We start from the raw sequence: 16,313 nt of genomic DNA on the forward strand, positions 1-16,313 counted from the left end.
CTCTTGAAATACACTTTTCACCGCATTTCAGCTGAAGGACAAAAAAAAAAAAAGGAAAAAGAAAAGAAAAGTGAGGTAATTGACATGTCTATTCCATATTCTTCAATAGAAGATTAAAGTCCTAGAATTTAGAAGCACTTGGATTTATTAGACAGTCATACACAGCCAAATCCTACCAGTGAATATCCAGCACAGGCTCTCCTAACCACTGATGTCAGAAAAGGACAGCACAGCAGGATTTGGAAGCTGGTGCTGTTAAGGTTTAATATGTTTAACAGAACCTATGTAGAGACTGCTAACACTGCCATTAATGAGGGCACACCTGGGAGCACTCCATAACAAGTCAGCCAAATTCTCTTTTATTTCATCACTACTCAATAGTTTCACTGTCTTATACATGATTTTTTTTTTTTTCTGGGACATCACTGAGCTTCAAAAGCTCCTTCTTCCTCCTGTTCTCCAGTTTTCCCTTAACTGGTGCTGCTTTCTTTGGAAGAACCTCCTTAGTTCTGGCTAAGTGGGAGCTCTTCTTTCTTGGCAAAGGTGGTGCTGGTGCAGTTCTGGAGTTGTGTGCAACTTTCTTTCCTTGTGAGGTTTGGCCTCAACTTTGACTGTCTGTCTCCCTTTTACCAGATGGAGCTGCTTTCACTGTTGATGCTTTTATTTTGGTGGATGGGGTCCTTTTAATTTTCTTAGAAGATACTCTTGGGGTGGCTGCAGTGAGAGTAGAAGATTTTTTTTTGGAGGCTTGGTTGTTGAAGGTTCATTTAGCAGCTCAAGGACAGTCTCTGAGGAAAGTAATTAACATGGTTCAGCATTCCTGCTTTGGGGCAAAAGGCTAATTCAGAGATATGACTGATAGAAACCCTTGTTAGAGCTACAGTCAAGAAAAATAGCTGAAATTATGAAAGAAAAAATGCACACTATAAACCTCTCTTCTTCCATCAAAAGACCCTTGGTTTTCTTGGAAATAAAATGATTAATTTTAGAAATTAAGAATGTACGTTTAAGGAAAATTACTTCCAGACAGAATATGATGAAACCTTGCACACTTCTTTGGCAGACATAACAATATGAATTGTTCATAATACACTAATATCTGGAAATCCCAGGCAAGATAATATCAACTGTCTCTACTCAAGATGTAACTCCTGCCCTGGCTGCATGGGACTTTAAGACAGGATGCACTTAAGAAAAAAGAAAATTGACTCCACCCAGATGTACAGAGAAGGGATTATTTGATTCAAGGAACTTGTCTCAGAGCCAGGGACAGAAGCTCAGAATTTCCCAGACCTCATCCAATGCCTGAATCAAAGTCATCAGTTCTCTTGTGGTGCCCATTTACACTATTACTTAGCAAAACTTACGGAAAAACTCAGAGGTTGGGATAAAGAAAAGTCAGTGCACTGAGTAGATGGCAGAAGCACACATTAAATGTGATAACCAGACTTCAGGATTGCTCCTGCTCACTGCTTTAGTTTTTAAGACTGCTAAAGATTTCAATCACATGCCTCTAAGTTTATGTTTTGCTTCTCATTAGAATCAAAGCCTGACAACTTACTTGCACATGGAACAAATGATATCCACTTGCTCTTTGTTTTCACTGGAACAGGCTTGTATTTGCACTTCCCTGGTGGAGCTCTCCTTGGAAAACAGAAAGCCAGATGCAAACATCTGACAGATTGTTAGGGAAGTTTATTTATTCCATAGGCACACACCAACCCCCTGTTGTCATTTGCCACTGGTGGAAAAGGCATGAAAGTACTTTAGGCACCTGGAAGTGCAGCACAGGTGGAATTCGAAAGCCTGACACAGGCCTGGCAAGACATAAAATCCCTGTCCCAACAGCAGCTGGTGAATGTGACCTTCATTGGGATTTCCTTTGGATACAACAGAGTGCTGCAGCAAGAGGGGTGAGAAAGGAAAGGAACAGGCAAAGAGGGGGGAAGCAACAACTGCAAAGAAATGTGTCTGTGTTCCTCTTCTGCTGTTCTCTGACAACTTCCCACAGTACAAAAGCACCGAAACAAAAACACCCAAACACATTTTCCCTGAGGTAAAGATGTTGCATGTTAAGAAACGGGAAGAGAGGTACAAAGAAGCACAACACACCTGTGTTTGCTGTTACCCACCAAGGGAACTGCTGTAGGACAAATCAGAACAGGTTCTTCCAATTTGGCATGCTTGACAGCACCGAGCAAAGCAAAGCATGACCTAAGCAATCACATTTTCTTGTGACTGGCATTCTCCTTCAGACAGCAGCAAGAGCCAAGTGCTTCCCCCGTACCATTTCAATTAAAAAAAAAAATTTACTAAAGCAGGGTTGTTGGCATTGCTTGTGGGGATTTTTTTGGCGGGTTGTTGTGGGGGTTCCCCCCCAATCTCTCTCCTCTCTAATTTTTAGATTGCTTTCTAGCTCGTTTTCTCTGCTCCGGACAGAAGGAATTTGGTGCCACCCTGCTGTCTCCAAGAGTACTACTAGAGAGGCAAGCTGAAGTCGGGACAAGCGGCACTGCTGCCATCAGCTTTCCTGGCAGGTTCCTCGGGAAGTTGAGTCGCCATCAGACACATGACAGTGGCCCTGGCAATGCTTTGGAAGCAGGACTTTGTGTGGCTTGCTGTCCGTGCCAGCGCACTTCCCGCCGTGCGGGCAGGAGGCAGGGAATGCTGGATTCACTGCCTGGGACTGCACCCAGCAGAGAAGCCAGCTATGCCAGAGAGACAGAAAAGGAAAAATCTTTAAACAGCAGTAAAATGCAAAGGAGAAAGACTCGTGAGGAGACCAGAATCACCCCAGGAGCTGGTGGTGGCAGGACTATTCTCTAGAGCCTGCTCAGGCTCCAGAGGAGCTCTGCACACCCTGGGCACGCCTGCAAAGTGCAAACACACCAGGGCAGAGCTGACACAGCCCCATCCGGGCTAAGGCAAACAAGGGGAACCGGGAAATGCGGGAATATGTTCCTAAGAGCCAAGGGAATAAGTGTCTGGTCCTGCTCTAGAAGTGATGGACACAAAGCTTCAAAAGCACAGGGTCTTCATGGCACATGAAGGGGAGTGGCACAGAGACAACAGAGTGGTTTTTTGTTGGGTTTTTTTTTTTTTTTTTTTTGATAGACAGACTCTGCTCAAGCTCTTGATATTTATGCAAGCTCACAAATACATAAATAAATAATAAATAAATAAATATTTAGTTGAAAATATTACATTTTGGTCAGCCACAGTTAATGCACTTCCTGGCAAATGATAAGATGTTAAAGGCAGAAATCTCCTCAAGCAGTAAAAGATTCCAGTTCTATTCCCATCACCTTGGTACACAGCTTGAGTTAACTATCTAGCTTTGGATTTAACTTCTCAAGAAAACATAACTTGTTTCCTTCATTTTGCTAGTCTCTGCAACAGCACAGACACATTTGTACTGTGTCTACTTTACAGAGTGATTTGAAACTCATGTAATGTTTTTTAGCAAAATCGGAAAGCTTGGGAGGCAAAAAAATTACATAAGTGTGCTTATTGTCGTAAAAACAGACTTTAGCAGGGATAACTGCTTAATGGGGAAAAACATTTTGCTTGGAAAAACTCATGTTTAGGCTCCAGTTATTATTTGAGCACTGCATGAACTACCATGTTTCTCTCATCTTTGTGAAGAAAACTAAACTGTGGAGTGCCATTCATTTTTTTATTTATAATAAAGTGCATCATAGATATTTGATGCAATGACCCTGAAGGATATGGACTGTCATTTTGAAAACATTGCTTTGGTATAATTCAGATATTCAACCAAGGAGACTTTTAATCCTTAACTCTCCCAAATCTTCAAGGAATTTGAACTCTATTTCCTGTTTCTGTGTGCACAGATACGATGAGTGAGGAATAAATTCACTCAAACTGATTAAAGTTGCACCTGATGTACAGTGGGTGAACAAAACCCAAGGACTGGATGCAGATGTCAGTGATATTGTTTATCAGTAGTACTTGGCATTCTTTTACTGTAATTGCTGGCGAGTGTATGATAATTATAGAAGAATTTGGCATGGAAATCTGTCTTTAATTACAAACCTTGCAGGATCAATGAGCTTATAGAGTGATCCATGTGGTGCATAGGCACTGGGATAAGAATAGACATAAAATACAGCTCACCTAAGTGGAAGTGAAAAAAGAAAACTGGTCTTAGATTCAAGTGCCTAAGCTGGATCCCAGTTCTTCATTTCCCTGTTTCCTGGCTTTTCAGGAATTCATGTGGTCAGAAAAGAAAACCCCTTCAGTTACTCCCTCAGCCGTGCCTTATTGTGAAGGATTGGTTACGTGAAAAGGGACATATAGATTCAGGATATACAGATTCTCTGCAGCTTACTGATCTGAGAGGCTGGCTACGTGAGAACGGGCACATAGACCCTTGCAGCTAGCTGAGCAAGGTCTCATAAGAACAAAGCACCACACATCCTGTTTAACAACTGAAGTTACAGAATATTACATGTATCTTGTTCAATAACTGAACCACCATTGAGTCTTACTGCTGAACTATGGGTTTATTTGCAGAGCCAGCAAGGTTAGGTTTTGGCAGTGTAACAATAGACATCTGTGGTTAGAAGGCCAGAGAAAAAGGAGAACTGCTGACCACAGAAGGGGGACTAAAGGAGGGGTTAGGATCAGCTTAGACGACGTGAACCACTTAGAATGCGCTGTTACGAATATGCATGAAGCCTATTATTGTTAGTATATAAGGAGCTTTGGTACAATCAATAAATCAGATTCCCATTGATCACTCATATTGAGCGTCTGGGTCTTCCCCTCTATCGCGACACCTTATGTCCAAGAAATGGCTTTGTTCTCACCCTAGCCTGTGCAGGTGGCCTCCCAGAGACACCAGATGACCTCCTGGCTGCAGCAGGGTTCCACACAGAACCAGCAGCTCTCATTCAGGCAGAGAGCCTGAGCAGCACATTCTTTACCTCACCTCTGTGCCTCTCCAAAGGTTACTTTCCTCTGTATAAATACATATTTTTTAAAACTTGTTTGTACCAAAGAAGCAGCCAGAAGCTACAAATAGAGGGGAAGACCACACAAGAAATATATTTTCCATCTCATAGTCATACCAAAAAGGACAAAAATTCAGCAAGAGCTACATTGTCTAATCTGTGGGAGACAGAAGCTTCTTATTTCTGTCTGGTAGCTGTGGAAGACAACTGCTCCTTGTGCCTTTCCTTCAGCACCCACTAGAACAATATCCAGGGAAAAGAGAAATTAGAGTATCTTGCAAGAAGCAAAGACGTTGTTGTCTTTAACACCATGATGGTTTCTAAAAAGACCACCAGGGTAAGAGATATTTAACATCCACTCATTCCCCATGTTGTTAGAATAGTTAAGAACTGTACACATTTCACAACAAAACTTGCATCTCCATGCAGGTCTGACAGAAAATGTTAGGCAGATGACCTAGGATCTTTTCGTGGCAAGCAAATATCTTTTCTGTCGAATGTTTAAGCACTAAAGCACACCTGTGTTCTCCAAAAACTTGCAGCTGCTTTTTGTATTACATAGCTCTGTCAGGAGGCTGTAGAAAAGTGAACAAAGTGCACATTGGTACTTCCACCTTGGTGAGAGATATGGTCCTTGAGACCTAAGTAGTGTTCCATGTGCTGAGGCCTTTACATTAAATTTTGAAATGAGTGTCTTTCCTGATCCCCAAATAAAGCCCTGGTCTATAATCCACAGGGTGAGGTGCTGTTGTTTGAATAAGACTGAGGAATTTGTGCAAAGGAAGCAGGAGAAATTCAGAGAAGCTCTAAGAGCTCAAGTGAGGATGAGGTCGTGCAATGAAAAAGTGAACTGCATTGATGTGGTCCTTTGATTAATGAAATAGCACAAAAAAACAACAACAAAAGGAATGTTTCACATGAAGTTTTGTCTCCTGAGCTCTCCATCAAGCTGGTCTGCAACAGCCTTGCAGGGCAGGAGGCCTTCCTGAGCCACAGACCAACCCTACCTGCCATGTTGAGCCAGTCACAAACCTCTCTGCACTGCCTGCTCTCCAGGCATGTCTCAGGAGCCACAGAATTTTCCACATTTTCCCTACAGGAGAGAACTGACAGTACAGTTTCCAATGAAGGTGCAGCCAGCACGATACCTACCTGCTTCATCCTCAGTAAATGAGATGATGAATTTGCTGTAGGAGCTGATCATTCCAGGGAAAGCATAAGCTGTTGTGCTGCCAATGCAGATATCCTGCTTCTTCCACTTATTTGTCTTCTCATCTTCCTGTAAAGCCATAAGTCGACTAGATGAAAAATAAACCCCTGTGTTTTATATCTCCATCATCAAAGTTAGTTCCTGTCAAAATCAGGCATTACTGAAACAAAAAAAGTAGTCAGTGAAGACTGTGACTCTTGGCTGGCTTTTGGAGAAACAGACCTGAACAAAAGCTAACTTATCCTAAGGATTCTGAAATGGAGGAAATTTAGAATCCAACAAAAATGTTGTTGTAATAGTCAAACACAGAACTTAGTGATTTCCAGGATTCTTATTTACTCCAGCCCAAAAGGTTTTGGGGTGCTCCAATGCACCTATTTGCCCAGACAAGGCAAATGTGGGTACAGAATGGGTGCTGCAGAGGAAACAATCAATCTCACCCGTTCATTGTTGCTGCCTGTTTTGAGCTTCCCCTCCCCCCTCCCAAAGACATGTGCTCCGAGTCCCTTTGTTCCAAGCGCGGGCAAAGCCAAATGTAACTCAGACTCTTCAGCAGTGTCTGATTGGCCGCTCACCCCGGGTCCGCCCCCAGTCATCCCCTTGCCCCTTCTCCGAATAAAAGATGGTCGAGGGGAGGCAAACGCTCTCTCTCAGCTCAGCTACCTTCCTGTAAACATCTCTGGTCGTCTGTCTCATTTGAAGGCTTCTAACTGCAGGGAATTGAGCGAGCAGGGAGCTATATTTCTCCCTCTTTGCTTCTGCTGATGGTATTTGCTCTGCAGCTGATTCAGGTACCGATTTTAGAGCTACTAAAGTGCTAGATTGCCCGTGCTACCTCTCAAGGCTGCTCGAGGCTTTCTAAGGCATTGAAATACAAGCGCTAGCCGGTATAAAGCTGAAAAGATACCTTCCACAGTTCATGAAATCACCAAAAATATAAAGGCCATTCAAGTTGAGTGATTCACATCCCCTTGTAGACAAAGCCTCCAGTAACTGACTTGCCCACACTGCAGCCATATGCAAATATTGGCAGAATGTCATCTGTTAAACACACAGAAATAAAAAGTGAGAAAATTTACTTTCAGAGAGCATAAAAAAGCAGCTGCTCAATGACACTGACAGGTACAAAAATTACTAGAAGTACCAGTACAGTTTAACAAAGTGCTTAGTGAAATTTCCATAGTAATTCAGCAGTTTACTCTAGGACAGAACAGACCCAGGGGCTTTAAGGACATCTCTGTGTAGTTGTTTATCAAGGTTTAGTCGTGATGAGCTTCCATAACACACAAAACCAAGATTCTTTGCATCAAGAAGCGATGCAGGAAGGCATCAGCCTGCAGCAAGTGTTATCTTACTTGTGACTGTACCAGTCATTTTAGCAGGCATCATCTTTACCAATTCCAGTGTTTTTAGAGAAGGGAATAAGATCAAAATTGCCAGTGAGCTCAACATCTTAGTGGGTTCACTGACACAGCACAGAACGTGAATGAGTGTGCTCTCTCAATTTTGTGTTATGAGACTTGTAAAATAAACACTCTGCCTCTGGCAATGTTAAAATTGAATTCAGCCCTTTCTTGTGTTGACTTATCAGATTCCACAGGATTTATTCTTGTCCTCACTTTTTTCCCTGCATTAATGTCAATAACACAAACTCTGCACTTGTCTGCTCATCCAAACGTTCCAGGAACATCTGCATGACCTTGAGACCAGGTGTCTTCACCCAGCAGCTTAAGGAACTTTATAATAATACTCAGCTCTTCTACCGTGCTTTGCCAAGCGCTTTACAAAGGCCACCAGTTTCTGGTTTTTAAAGGCAGCAAGTGATTTTTGCCCACCACACCCACAGTCAGACCCAGAGCACAGCTTCTGGGCATTCTGCTGCAGCACCAAGCAGCCTCTGCCACAGGGTTTGTTTCAGAGGCTCAGCATCAGCCTGGTCCACTGCCCTTAGCCACAGTCACGGCTCAGAGCTTCTGAAGAAAACACAGTTATCACTTTCTGCTTAAATCAAATCCATTGCCTTCCTGGCTTCACTGGGAAAACTGTCCACAAAAGACACAGGCTTTGAATTTAAACACCTTGTCCAGTGCAGTATGTGGCAGGGAATTCCCTGGATAAGCAGAGCATCATTTCACACCATACACAGCAGGGCTGGGGAGAAGGGATTTCTTCTCTTAAGAAGCAAACAATCTCCATTGAATACACACCACTGGATTATTTAGCTTCACGGGAAAAACAGTGCTACAGGCCACTAAATATACACATATGATAAAGTAATCTCCTACAAGAAAGTTTTTCCTTATCCAAGGAGGAATTGTGGCAAAGCTTTGTGTCATAGCATTCAAACCTCTCCTTTGCTCTCCAGCCATAGTTCCCTCCTTTAACAATGAGGTCAATTTCCTCAAACCTGTTCTGCCGAACATCCCCACAGAATATCCTCCCTGTCCCCTCTTTTGGGACAGGGTCCCCTCTGTCCACTGCACAGCAGCACATATTCCTGACCCCGTAGGCATAAACCTCTGGGCGGGCTTTGGGATCAGACACGAATGGATTATGAGGAGGGCTGCAGTAACGCTTCCCATCAGGGCTTCTTCCATCCACATCAGTCCTCAACGCTTTCCCCAACAAAGTACACCTAAAGAGAAGGCGGAAAAAGAAACCCCAGCATGAGAGCCAGCTGAAAACACAAAAATTTTCTTCTTCTCCTTCCCCATTTTCAAAGGAAAAGTAATCTGAAAGAAACAAACCAGTACTGGTGTGTCTTGCAACCTGCTTAAGCCAGAAAACTCTCTCTTCTCTAAACAACTTGGCTTTCAACATGTCAAATTTTCATTTTTGAGATATTGCTTTGGACAGACTTGCAGATGCACGAGTAGTTTCAGGAAGCACTCTTACTCTATTCTTCCACATTGTCTCCTTTCCAAACCTCGGTGAACAAGCTCAAAGCTTTCACCTGTCTTCCTGCTTACTTGTTCTGAGCATTCCCAAATTTTCCAAAAGGGTCTCCAGCTTTCCCTCCATCCCCTGTGAATACATACAAATAGCCATCCACACCAAAGAGCAGCTGTGATTTGCAGCTGGTTCCTCAAGCTCCAGGAGATTCCGGGAAGGGAAGGGAAGGGAAGGGAAGGGAAGGGAAGGGAAGGGAAGGGAAGGGAAGGGAAGGGAAGGGAAGGGAAGGGAAGGGAAGGGAAGGGAAGGGAAGGGAAGGGAAGGGAAGGGAAGGGAAGGGAAGGGAAGGGAAGGGAAGGGAAGGGAAGGGAAGGGAAGGGAAAGAACTAGCTTTTTTCTTAGCAGGGGACAGGGCAGGTACACACATGACAGATAAAATGAGTGTATAGTACTGTAGTGGAATGTCCTCTCCAACAGCACAAACCTCTTAGGGCAGATGTTAATTCCGTAATGGACTTAGGGCTGTTACTGCTCTGTAGAAGACAAGAGTACAAGATAGGGAGAGAAGACAATTTGGAAGCTTAGTTCCTGAGTCTTTTCAATCCACTTTGGTTTGCTGTGTGACCTTGAGCCAACCTGACGCTGACAGTTTCATAGCAGGCCAGTCACACACCTGAACCAGGGTGACTGGGAATGTGCAGGTTCTGCAAATGGAAAGAATCATAGGATCATAGACTGGTTTGGGCTGGAAAGGGACCTTAAACATCATCCAGTTCCAACCCCCTGCCATGGGCAGGGACACCTTCGACTAGACCAGGTTGCTCAGAGCTCCATTCATCCTGGCCTTGAACACATCCAGGCATGGGGCATCCACAGCTTCTCTGGGCAACCTGTTCCAGGGCTTCATCACCCTCTTCATAATCTCTAATCTAAACCATTCCCCCTTGTCCTGTCACTACAAAGGACTACAAGACCCCTTGCAAATGGTCCCTGTCCATCATTCTTGTAGGGTCCCTTCAGGAAGGGAAGGCTTCCTGGAAGGCTGCAATTAGGTCATCCCAAAGCCTTCTCTTTCCTAGGCTGAACACTCCCAATTTTCTCAGCCTTTCCTCATAGGAGAGGTGCTCCATGCCCCTAATCATCTTGGTGGCCTCCCCTGGGCTCACTCCAACAAGTCCATGTCCTTCCTGTGCTGGGGACCTCAGAGATGGATGCAGCACTGCAGGTGGGATCTCCTGAAGTTGGAGTAGAGGGGCAGAATCCTTTCCCTTGACCTGCTGGCCACACTGCTTCGGATACAGCGCAGGACAGCCCAGGTTTGGCTTTCTCAGCTGAAAGCTCACACTGCTGGATCATGTCCAGCCTCTCACCCACCAGCATCCCCAAGTCCCTCTTGGCAGGGCTGCTCTCAATCCCCAGCCTGTGTTGATATTGGGGGTTGGATGGGGACAGAGGAAAATGATTTCTTATCATGGCATAGAGTAGCATTCCACATGAACTTTACTTTTCAGAACATGGATCAGCTTTGTTGGATCAGATACCAAAGCCTTCAATACACTGATCCTGATCTTTTCCACTCAGTTCTTATCTACATGAGTAATAGATCTAAAACTTCCTGTTGTCCTTATGCTTGGGGTGGAAAGCCATCCCCAGGAAGCCCTTCTCATCCCCCAGCCATGGGGTAGCCTGCACTATCCTCTGAATATCCAGGAATGGCTCCTCCAGCTGGCTGCCATCCAGTAGTAGACCCAGACAAGGCCCAGCTGCCTGGGTACAAAGGCGCTGTGGGTCTGGTCAGCGGCGTGGGCCATCAGCACTGGGTTCCTCAGGCCATTGGCAACCTCGGCCAGGCGCAGCTGGACACAGCCCCCACGCTCCTCCAGCACCGAGCCCAAGCTGCGGCTCAGGGCCGAGTTCTGCAGCACCTGGGGGAAGCAGTTATCCTCATCCTGGAGCTGCAGGAGGTGGCAGAAGCGGCTCCTGTTCGTCTCGCAGCACTCCTGGATGTGCTTGTCACCGGTCAGCAGGCAGATGGCAGAGTAGCAGCTGAGGTGAAGCTCAGAGCAGTAGTCGAAACAAAGTCCTGGCAGGCTTCTTAGAGGGGTCCAAGGGTTTTCTGCATCACAGAGATGTGCAGCATATGGAGAGCATTCCCAGAAAGTAAAGGAAACTAAAGATGTGGCTGTGGACACTCATCCAGGAGAAGCTGAGATACCTTCAGGGGAGCAAACTGGTTAATAAAATGAAAAATTAGCAACACAGAGAACATAAAGAGCCCCCTATGAAATGGAGCTGTAGAAAGTCACTCAGAATCTGGCCAAAATGGACTTAGAGGTCAGTAGCAGTTTCCTTTATCAAAGCACAGTCAGCTGCACCAAAATTCTTCCCAACAGAAGTACAAGTGTGGAGGCTTAGTAAGGTGGAACGGAGCAGTCTTGGAGGAGGTGATCAAAGCAGGGAAAAAACCTGACAGAGCTCTGTAAATATCCCAAGTGACATTGAGAAGATGGATAGGGCTTACTTTCCCCAGAAGAAAAATGAGGGAGTAGATGAAGGTAATAGGAGCCAGGTTAAAAAAAGCAGGTGAAACTGCCAGAAGAAACTGTAGGGTGCTAAAGATGTACACTGATTAATATACAGGCTAAATTAATCTGATACATGCACAGTATTACTGAAGCAGACTGCAGGCAAGATTTAAAACTGATTCAAATAATTAAATACAATCTCATGCAATTCCTGTGACCATCACGAAAAAAATACTGCAGGCAACATTTTCAAGTGATACAGATCTAAAATTATGTTCCTTCAAATACCTTTAAGTGTGTTTATCTATGTAAAATGTAGGGTAAATTCTGAAAATCAAGCACTATGTTTGAATTTGTGTCTAAAATTTAAACTCCTCATCTTGCAAACATTCTGGGCCAGAACTTCCATAAAATGTTGCCATTCAAATCCCACTTGTGTTTTAATCAGCACAAGGTTGCAGAAGTTAAAGAAGAAGAGGCTACATTCTACAGAAATGTTATTTTACTGGTTTTCGTGCCAGCAGCCCAGAACAATCTATCCAGATCTTTATTGGGCACAGATGGAGGAAGATAAGTACATACACAGCCCAGGAAAGAACTACTACATTAGTAACTTTTCTGCCTCATTAAACAAGCTCGCTTCATTAAACAGAATTAATTTTAAAAATCTGGGCAGTTATACAAGGATTGAAATTTTTTTTTTGGTGCAAGTAGCAGCCTTCCCAGGATATTTAATGTGAAGACTACAGACCCTGATTCCAAACTTCCAAGCAAGTTGTTCTCTTTGCTCACAGCAACACACAGGGACTTTTGGCCATACTTTTGGATGGTGTAGGAAGCTTCTCACTTTTCATTGCTGCCATTTGGTTACCAGAAAGCAGCACAGAACAACCTGGTTTCTGTGCTTCCACATCACATCTGTAAGGAACCTCTCCCTCTTCCCAAATCAAAAGTCTCCAACCTTGCAAAGGGGAGCCAAGTTCCCCAGGCCTGTCCTTACTGTCTGAGCCCAGTGCCAGCTGGCAGAACCACACCATTGTTCCCATGTTTAAGGTCTTCCCAGAATGAGGAAGGGCACCACCAGGCCCTGAGTCACCCCCAAAAGTCAAAGCTTCAGGTGAGTGTCCTTGTCTTTTTGTACTCTCAGTCCTCTTCTGAAGTGATTACTTCATTAACACCTTTAAAACTTCTTTTAATTTCTCTCAAATAAGTGTGAACAGAGTCCAGCTCCTGGACCAGCAACCTGAGAAAGAAAAAGAGAAAACCAACTTCCTTTGAAACAAGGAGTATTCTCAGTGCCTCTGAGCTTCCTCAACTCTGTTCTGCTAACAGACTGCAACAGAAAGGTCTCCTACACTCCATCCTCCAAAAAGTGGAGCAGCATCCCTGAGCAGCTGCCATGCTTTTCCAGCCGTGGGGCCTCCCACACAGTGTTTCCCTGCCAAAACAACACCTGCAGCACATGGATCCAGCGAGATATATGAGAGGGAGGCCATTCCTCAGGGTCTGTATAAACTCCCAGGATTAGGTGGCCTTGCAGCCACTCTTGGTTGTCTCCTTTCACTTCACTCAAGCATGAAGGAAAATCAATCTCATCACTTTATAAAAACAACAGAGCAGAAGTTGCTAAGATCATATTGATACTTCTCTGCTGCTTTGCAATAGTTTCTCATAAAGAGAATGCATTCAGCAATCAAATCAGGCCTCAGATTAAAACTGGTTTTAAGATCTGCTGCTTTCCCTGCACTGGCTCGCATCCTATGCCTTTCAGTCAGCTTGAACAAGGCTTAATTGGCCTTTTTGATTTTTTAAGCCCCTCCTGTAGCAGTTTTCTGAGTAGGGAAGCACTCTGTCAGCTACCAGCCAAACGGCTGCTCTAGCACATGTAGCAAGGTTTGCATCCAGGGAAATTTTCTAGCCCTGCAACTTGCACGGCACCTCTTTAACAATATTACAAGCATTCTTCAGAGTTTCATACTCAGTTTTTAAGCTAAATCCTAGAACAGCTCAGCTGAGGGTCTAAATCTCTAAATGCTTAGAACAAGTGTAGGGAGCTAAAATAGACCCAGATCTTGCTAGATGCAGACTGATCTCTACCAGCAGAGCCAGATTGCTTTAGATGCTTCTTCTAACCTGTTAGTTTTTAAGAGAAATTAATCTGGTTTCAAGTGACAGCAGCAAATCCATGGTCCAGAACACATCCCTGTTTAATCCCCTGACCATTAAGAAACACTGAGCTGCACTGCCAAGGTAAGGTGAACTCCTTGGCCTCCTCCTTGGGCTCTGCAGGGCCAGTGAAACTTCTGCAGTTGCCAAACCCAGCTTCCTCTGGGTAACACTCAGCACCCCACTCATTACCAAACCAGGAAGGTTGTCTGGCTTTTAGTGAGTTTTGGCACTAAAGGAACACCTGACTGAATGAGCTGCTTTGTTACCACATGTGGCCATTGCTCTGATCTCCCCAAAAAATGTGAAATAATGCTGTCTTTGCTAAATTAGAGCAGCTACTATTCAGGTTTATCAGTAAGTACCTACACCACTTTCTCAAAATTTGTTTTGCTCCAAACTGTGAGGATACTGTGGAAGTGGCAGAAGGGAATTCCATCCCTTCCATGTGACTTCACTAAAGCAAAACCATTTGGTAAATCTTTGCTCTTTTCACTAATTCAACAGGGAAATAATATCTGGCAGACAACCCAATCTCATTTCAAGTTGTTACCAACTTGACCAGGAAGAGTAACACATATCACAGTCACAAGCTCCTCCTCAAAAATTCAACAGCAATCTTATTCTAAAAAATCAGGAAAAGAGTAATAGCTTAAAACTTTGAAAATCTGTAAGAAAATAAGGGCGGTTTGGGTTTTTTTCTACAAAATACACTTAGAAATAGTGCAAAATTACATTGTGCCCTGCAGAATGAGGAATCAAAGAAGCAAGAGTAATCTTTATAATGTTTCTTTTCTCCCTGAATCATGTAGAAGAACCTTCACAACATCAACACCAGTGTTTCTGCTAGAATCTGTAACACATCTTTTGCTGGTTTACCGACTGTAAAATGACAAAGAACTCTGCTATTTTTTTCAGCCCCAGTGCTGAAAAGGTGTATCCCCCACCCCAAGGAGATGCCAAAATCTTGCCAGCATCCAAAAAGAGTGGAAACATTTTGGTACACAGATAACATTTTAGAGCTCAGGAAATACTAACTACAAGAGTTTTGTATGTTTTTAGAAGGATTAACTGTGTCTTTTGGTTGCTTTGTGTTTTGGCATGCAGTGAGTGCAGCTTGGCATGACTAACAGTTGCTAAAAAGGCAGGTGGGTCCTGCTCTCTGATTTCAGGGATGCAGAGGAGCTCAGGCAGAAAAGTGCCTTTGGTCCTTCCTCCCTGCACACTTTGCACGAGCCGGGTGGGCAGTGGGGAGACAGCACTGATGAAAACACTGACTGCAGCCTCGGGACCTTGCAGCAGCTGTGTGAAACCACTGCCTGTGAAATTCTGTTCTACTTTGACAAGTACACCATTTGGAGCATCCTCAGCAGGAACACAACCAAAAAATATCCTCCATGCAGTCCAGAGATCCAAACATTTTTGCCTGTAATTCCCCTATCATTGATTTTGTAGAACTTGCAATCCAGCACCTTGCAGCTGCAAGCGGAGGGTAAATACTGATCTGTAATTCTCTCCTTCATTATGGGAAAATCACCATCCTCACTGGGCAATGTTTTCATAAATATATTGCCAGATTCCAGTGATGCACCTTACACAAAGCACCTTGCAAAATGCCTGCTGAGGATTAGGTGCCATTTCCCTGCCAGCCCACCCTTCCCCTGCTCCCACACCTCCCTTCACAATACCACAGCTGGTTAAAAGAGGCTGTCAGAACCACAACTGACCCCCAAACCAGCCCAAAGTGTAGGACACAGATAGTATTTTTCTTCCCTACCTGACACAGGATATCTTTGATGTATGTTCCACACAGTTTATGCCCCTGGGGATCCATGTAATCCATGATGTCCCAGTATTTTGCTGCAATGCTGTTGTCTCTCTCCTGGTCATAGCAGACAAAGTTTTCATAGGCAGAGCAGAACTCCAAGGGCAAAGGGGGCTGGAAAGGCGGCCCATAATCCAGACACTCAGGATGTCCCAGCAGAGTGCCTGTGAGGCACAGCAAGGAGAGGCAACCACACATGTGGGCAAGGAAAAGAAACTCCAGAGCCGCTTCTGCTCTTTCCAGCCTGTGGCCAAGCATTCACTTCCTTCAGCGTAGGTTTCTTTAGGCAGATGTATAGAAATCCCAGACTTCTTCACTGCGTGGTTCATTCAGCTTCTGTGTTTTATTAATTGCCAGCCCTGGAGCTCAGCATTCCCTGAGGTTTGCTTACATTCCCTCTTCCTTTCTCTCTGAAGTTTACTACTTGGCATCAGAGACACCCTCCAGGCTGCCTCTTTGGTATTTCACACGTCACATGGCTGAACCCTCCCCTTTGGACATTTCTCCTGCCCTTAGAAGTACTCACAAATCTAATCCCTACATTTTAGGTTAAATTGGCTGAAAAATCCTTCACCCAGAAATATGAATAACAAAAACATGAGATATGATATACCTATACACAGAACTTGATAATCTCTCCCCTTTTACAAGGCACAAGTGAACAATTTTCTATTCCTAACTACCATTTTTCTCAGCTTTTAAAATGCATCAAACTTGGG

General features: G+C 44.2%; 1 protein-coding gene across 1 annotated transcript; it reads right to left on the bottom strand.

Moving 5' to 3' along the window:
* Positions 1-338: 338 nt before the first annotated feature.
* HHIPL2 (HHIP like 2) lies at positions 339-16,099 on the bottom strand. Its single transcript, XM_048299784.1, is given in 13 exon segments — positions 339-739; positions 742-788; positions 1,562-1,644; positions 4,057-4,137; positions 6,125-6,274; positions 7,094-7,158; positions 7,160-7,227; positions 8,472-8,821; positions 9,156-9,252; positions 9,255-9,291; positions 10,585-10,817; positions 10,820-11,232; positions 15,548-16,099. Coding segments are annotated over 13 exon segments (2,277 nt in total). The 5' UTR covers positions 15,853-16,099; the 3' UTR covers positions 339-391.
* Positions 16,100-16,313: the final 214 nt, after the last annotated feature.

This window comes from Corvus hawaiiensis, chromosome 3 (genome assembly GCF_020740725.1).
Source record: "Corvus hawaiiensis isolate bCorHaw1 chromosome 3, bCorHaw1.pri.cur, whole genome shotgun sequence".
NCBI classification, from domain to species: Eukaryota; Metazoa; Chordata; class Aves; order Passeriformes; family Corvidae; genus Corvus; species Corvus hawaiiensis.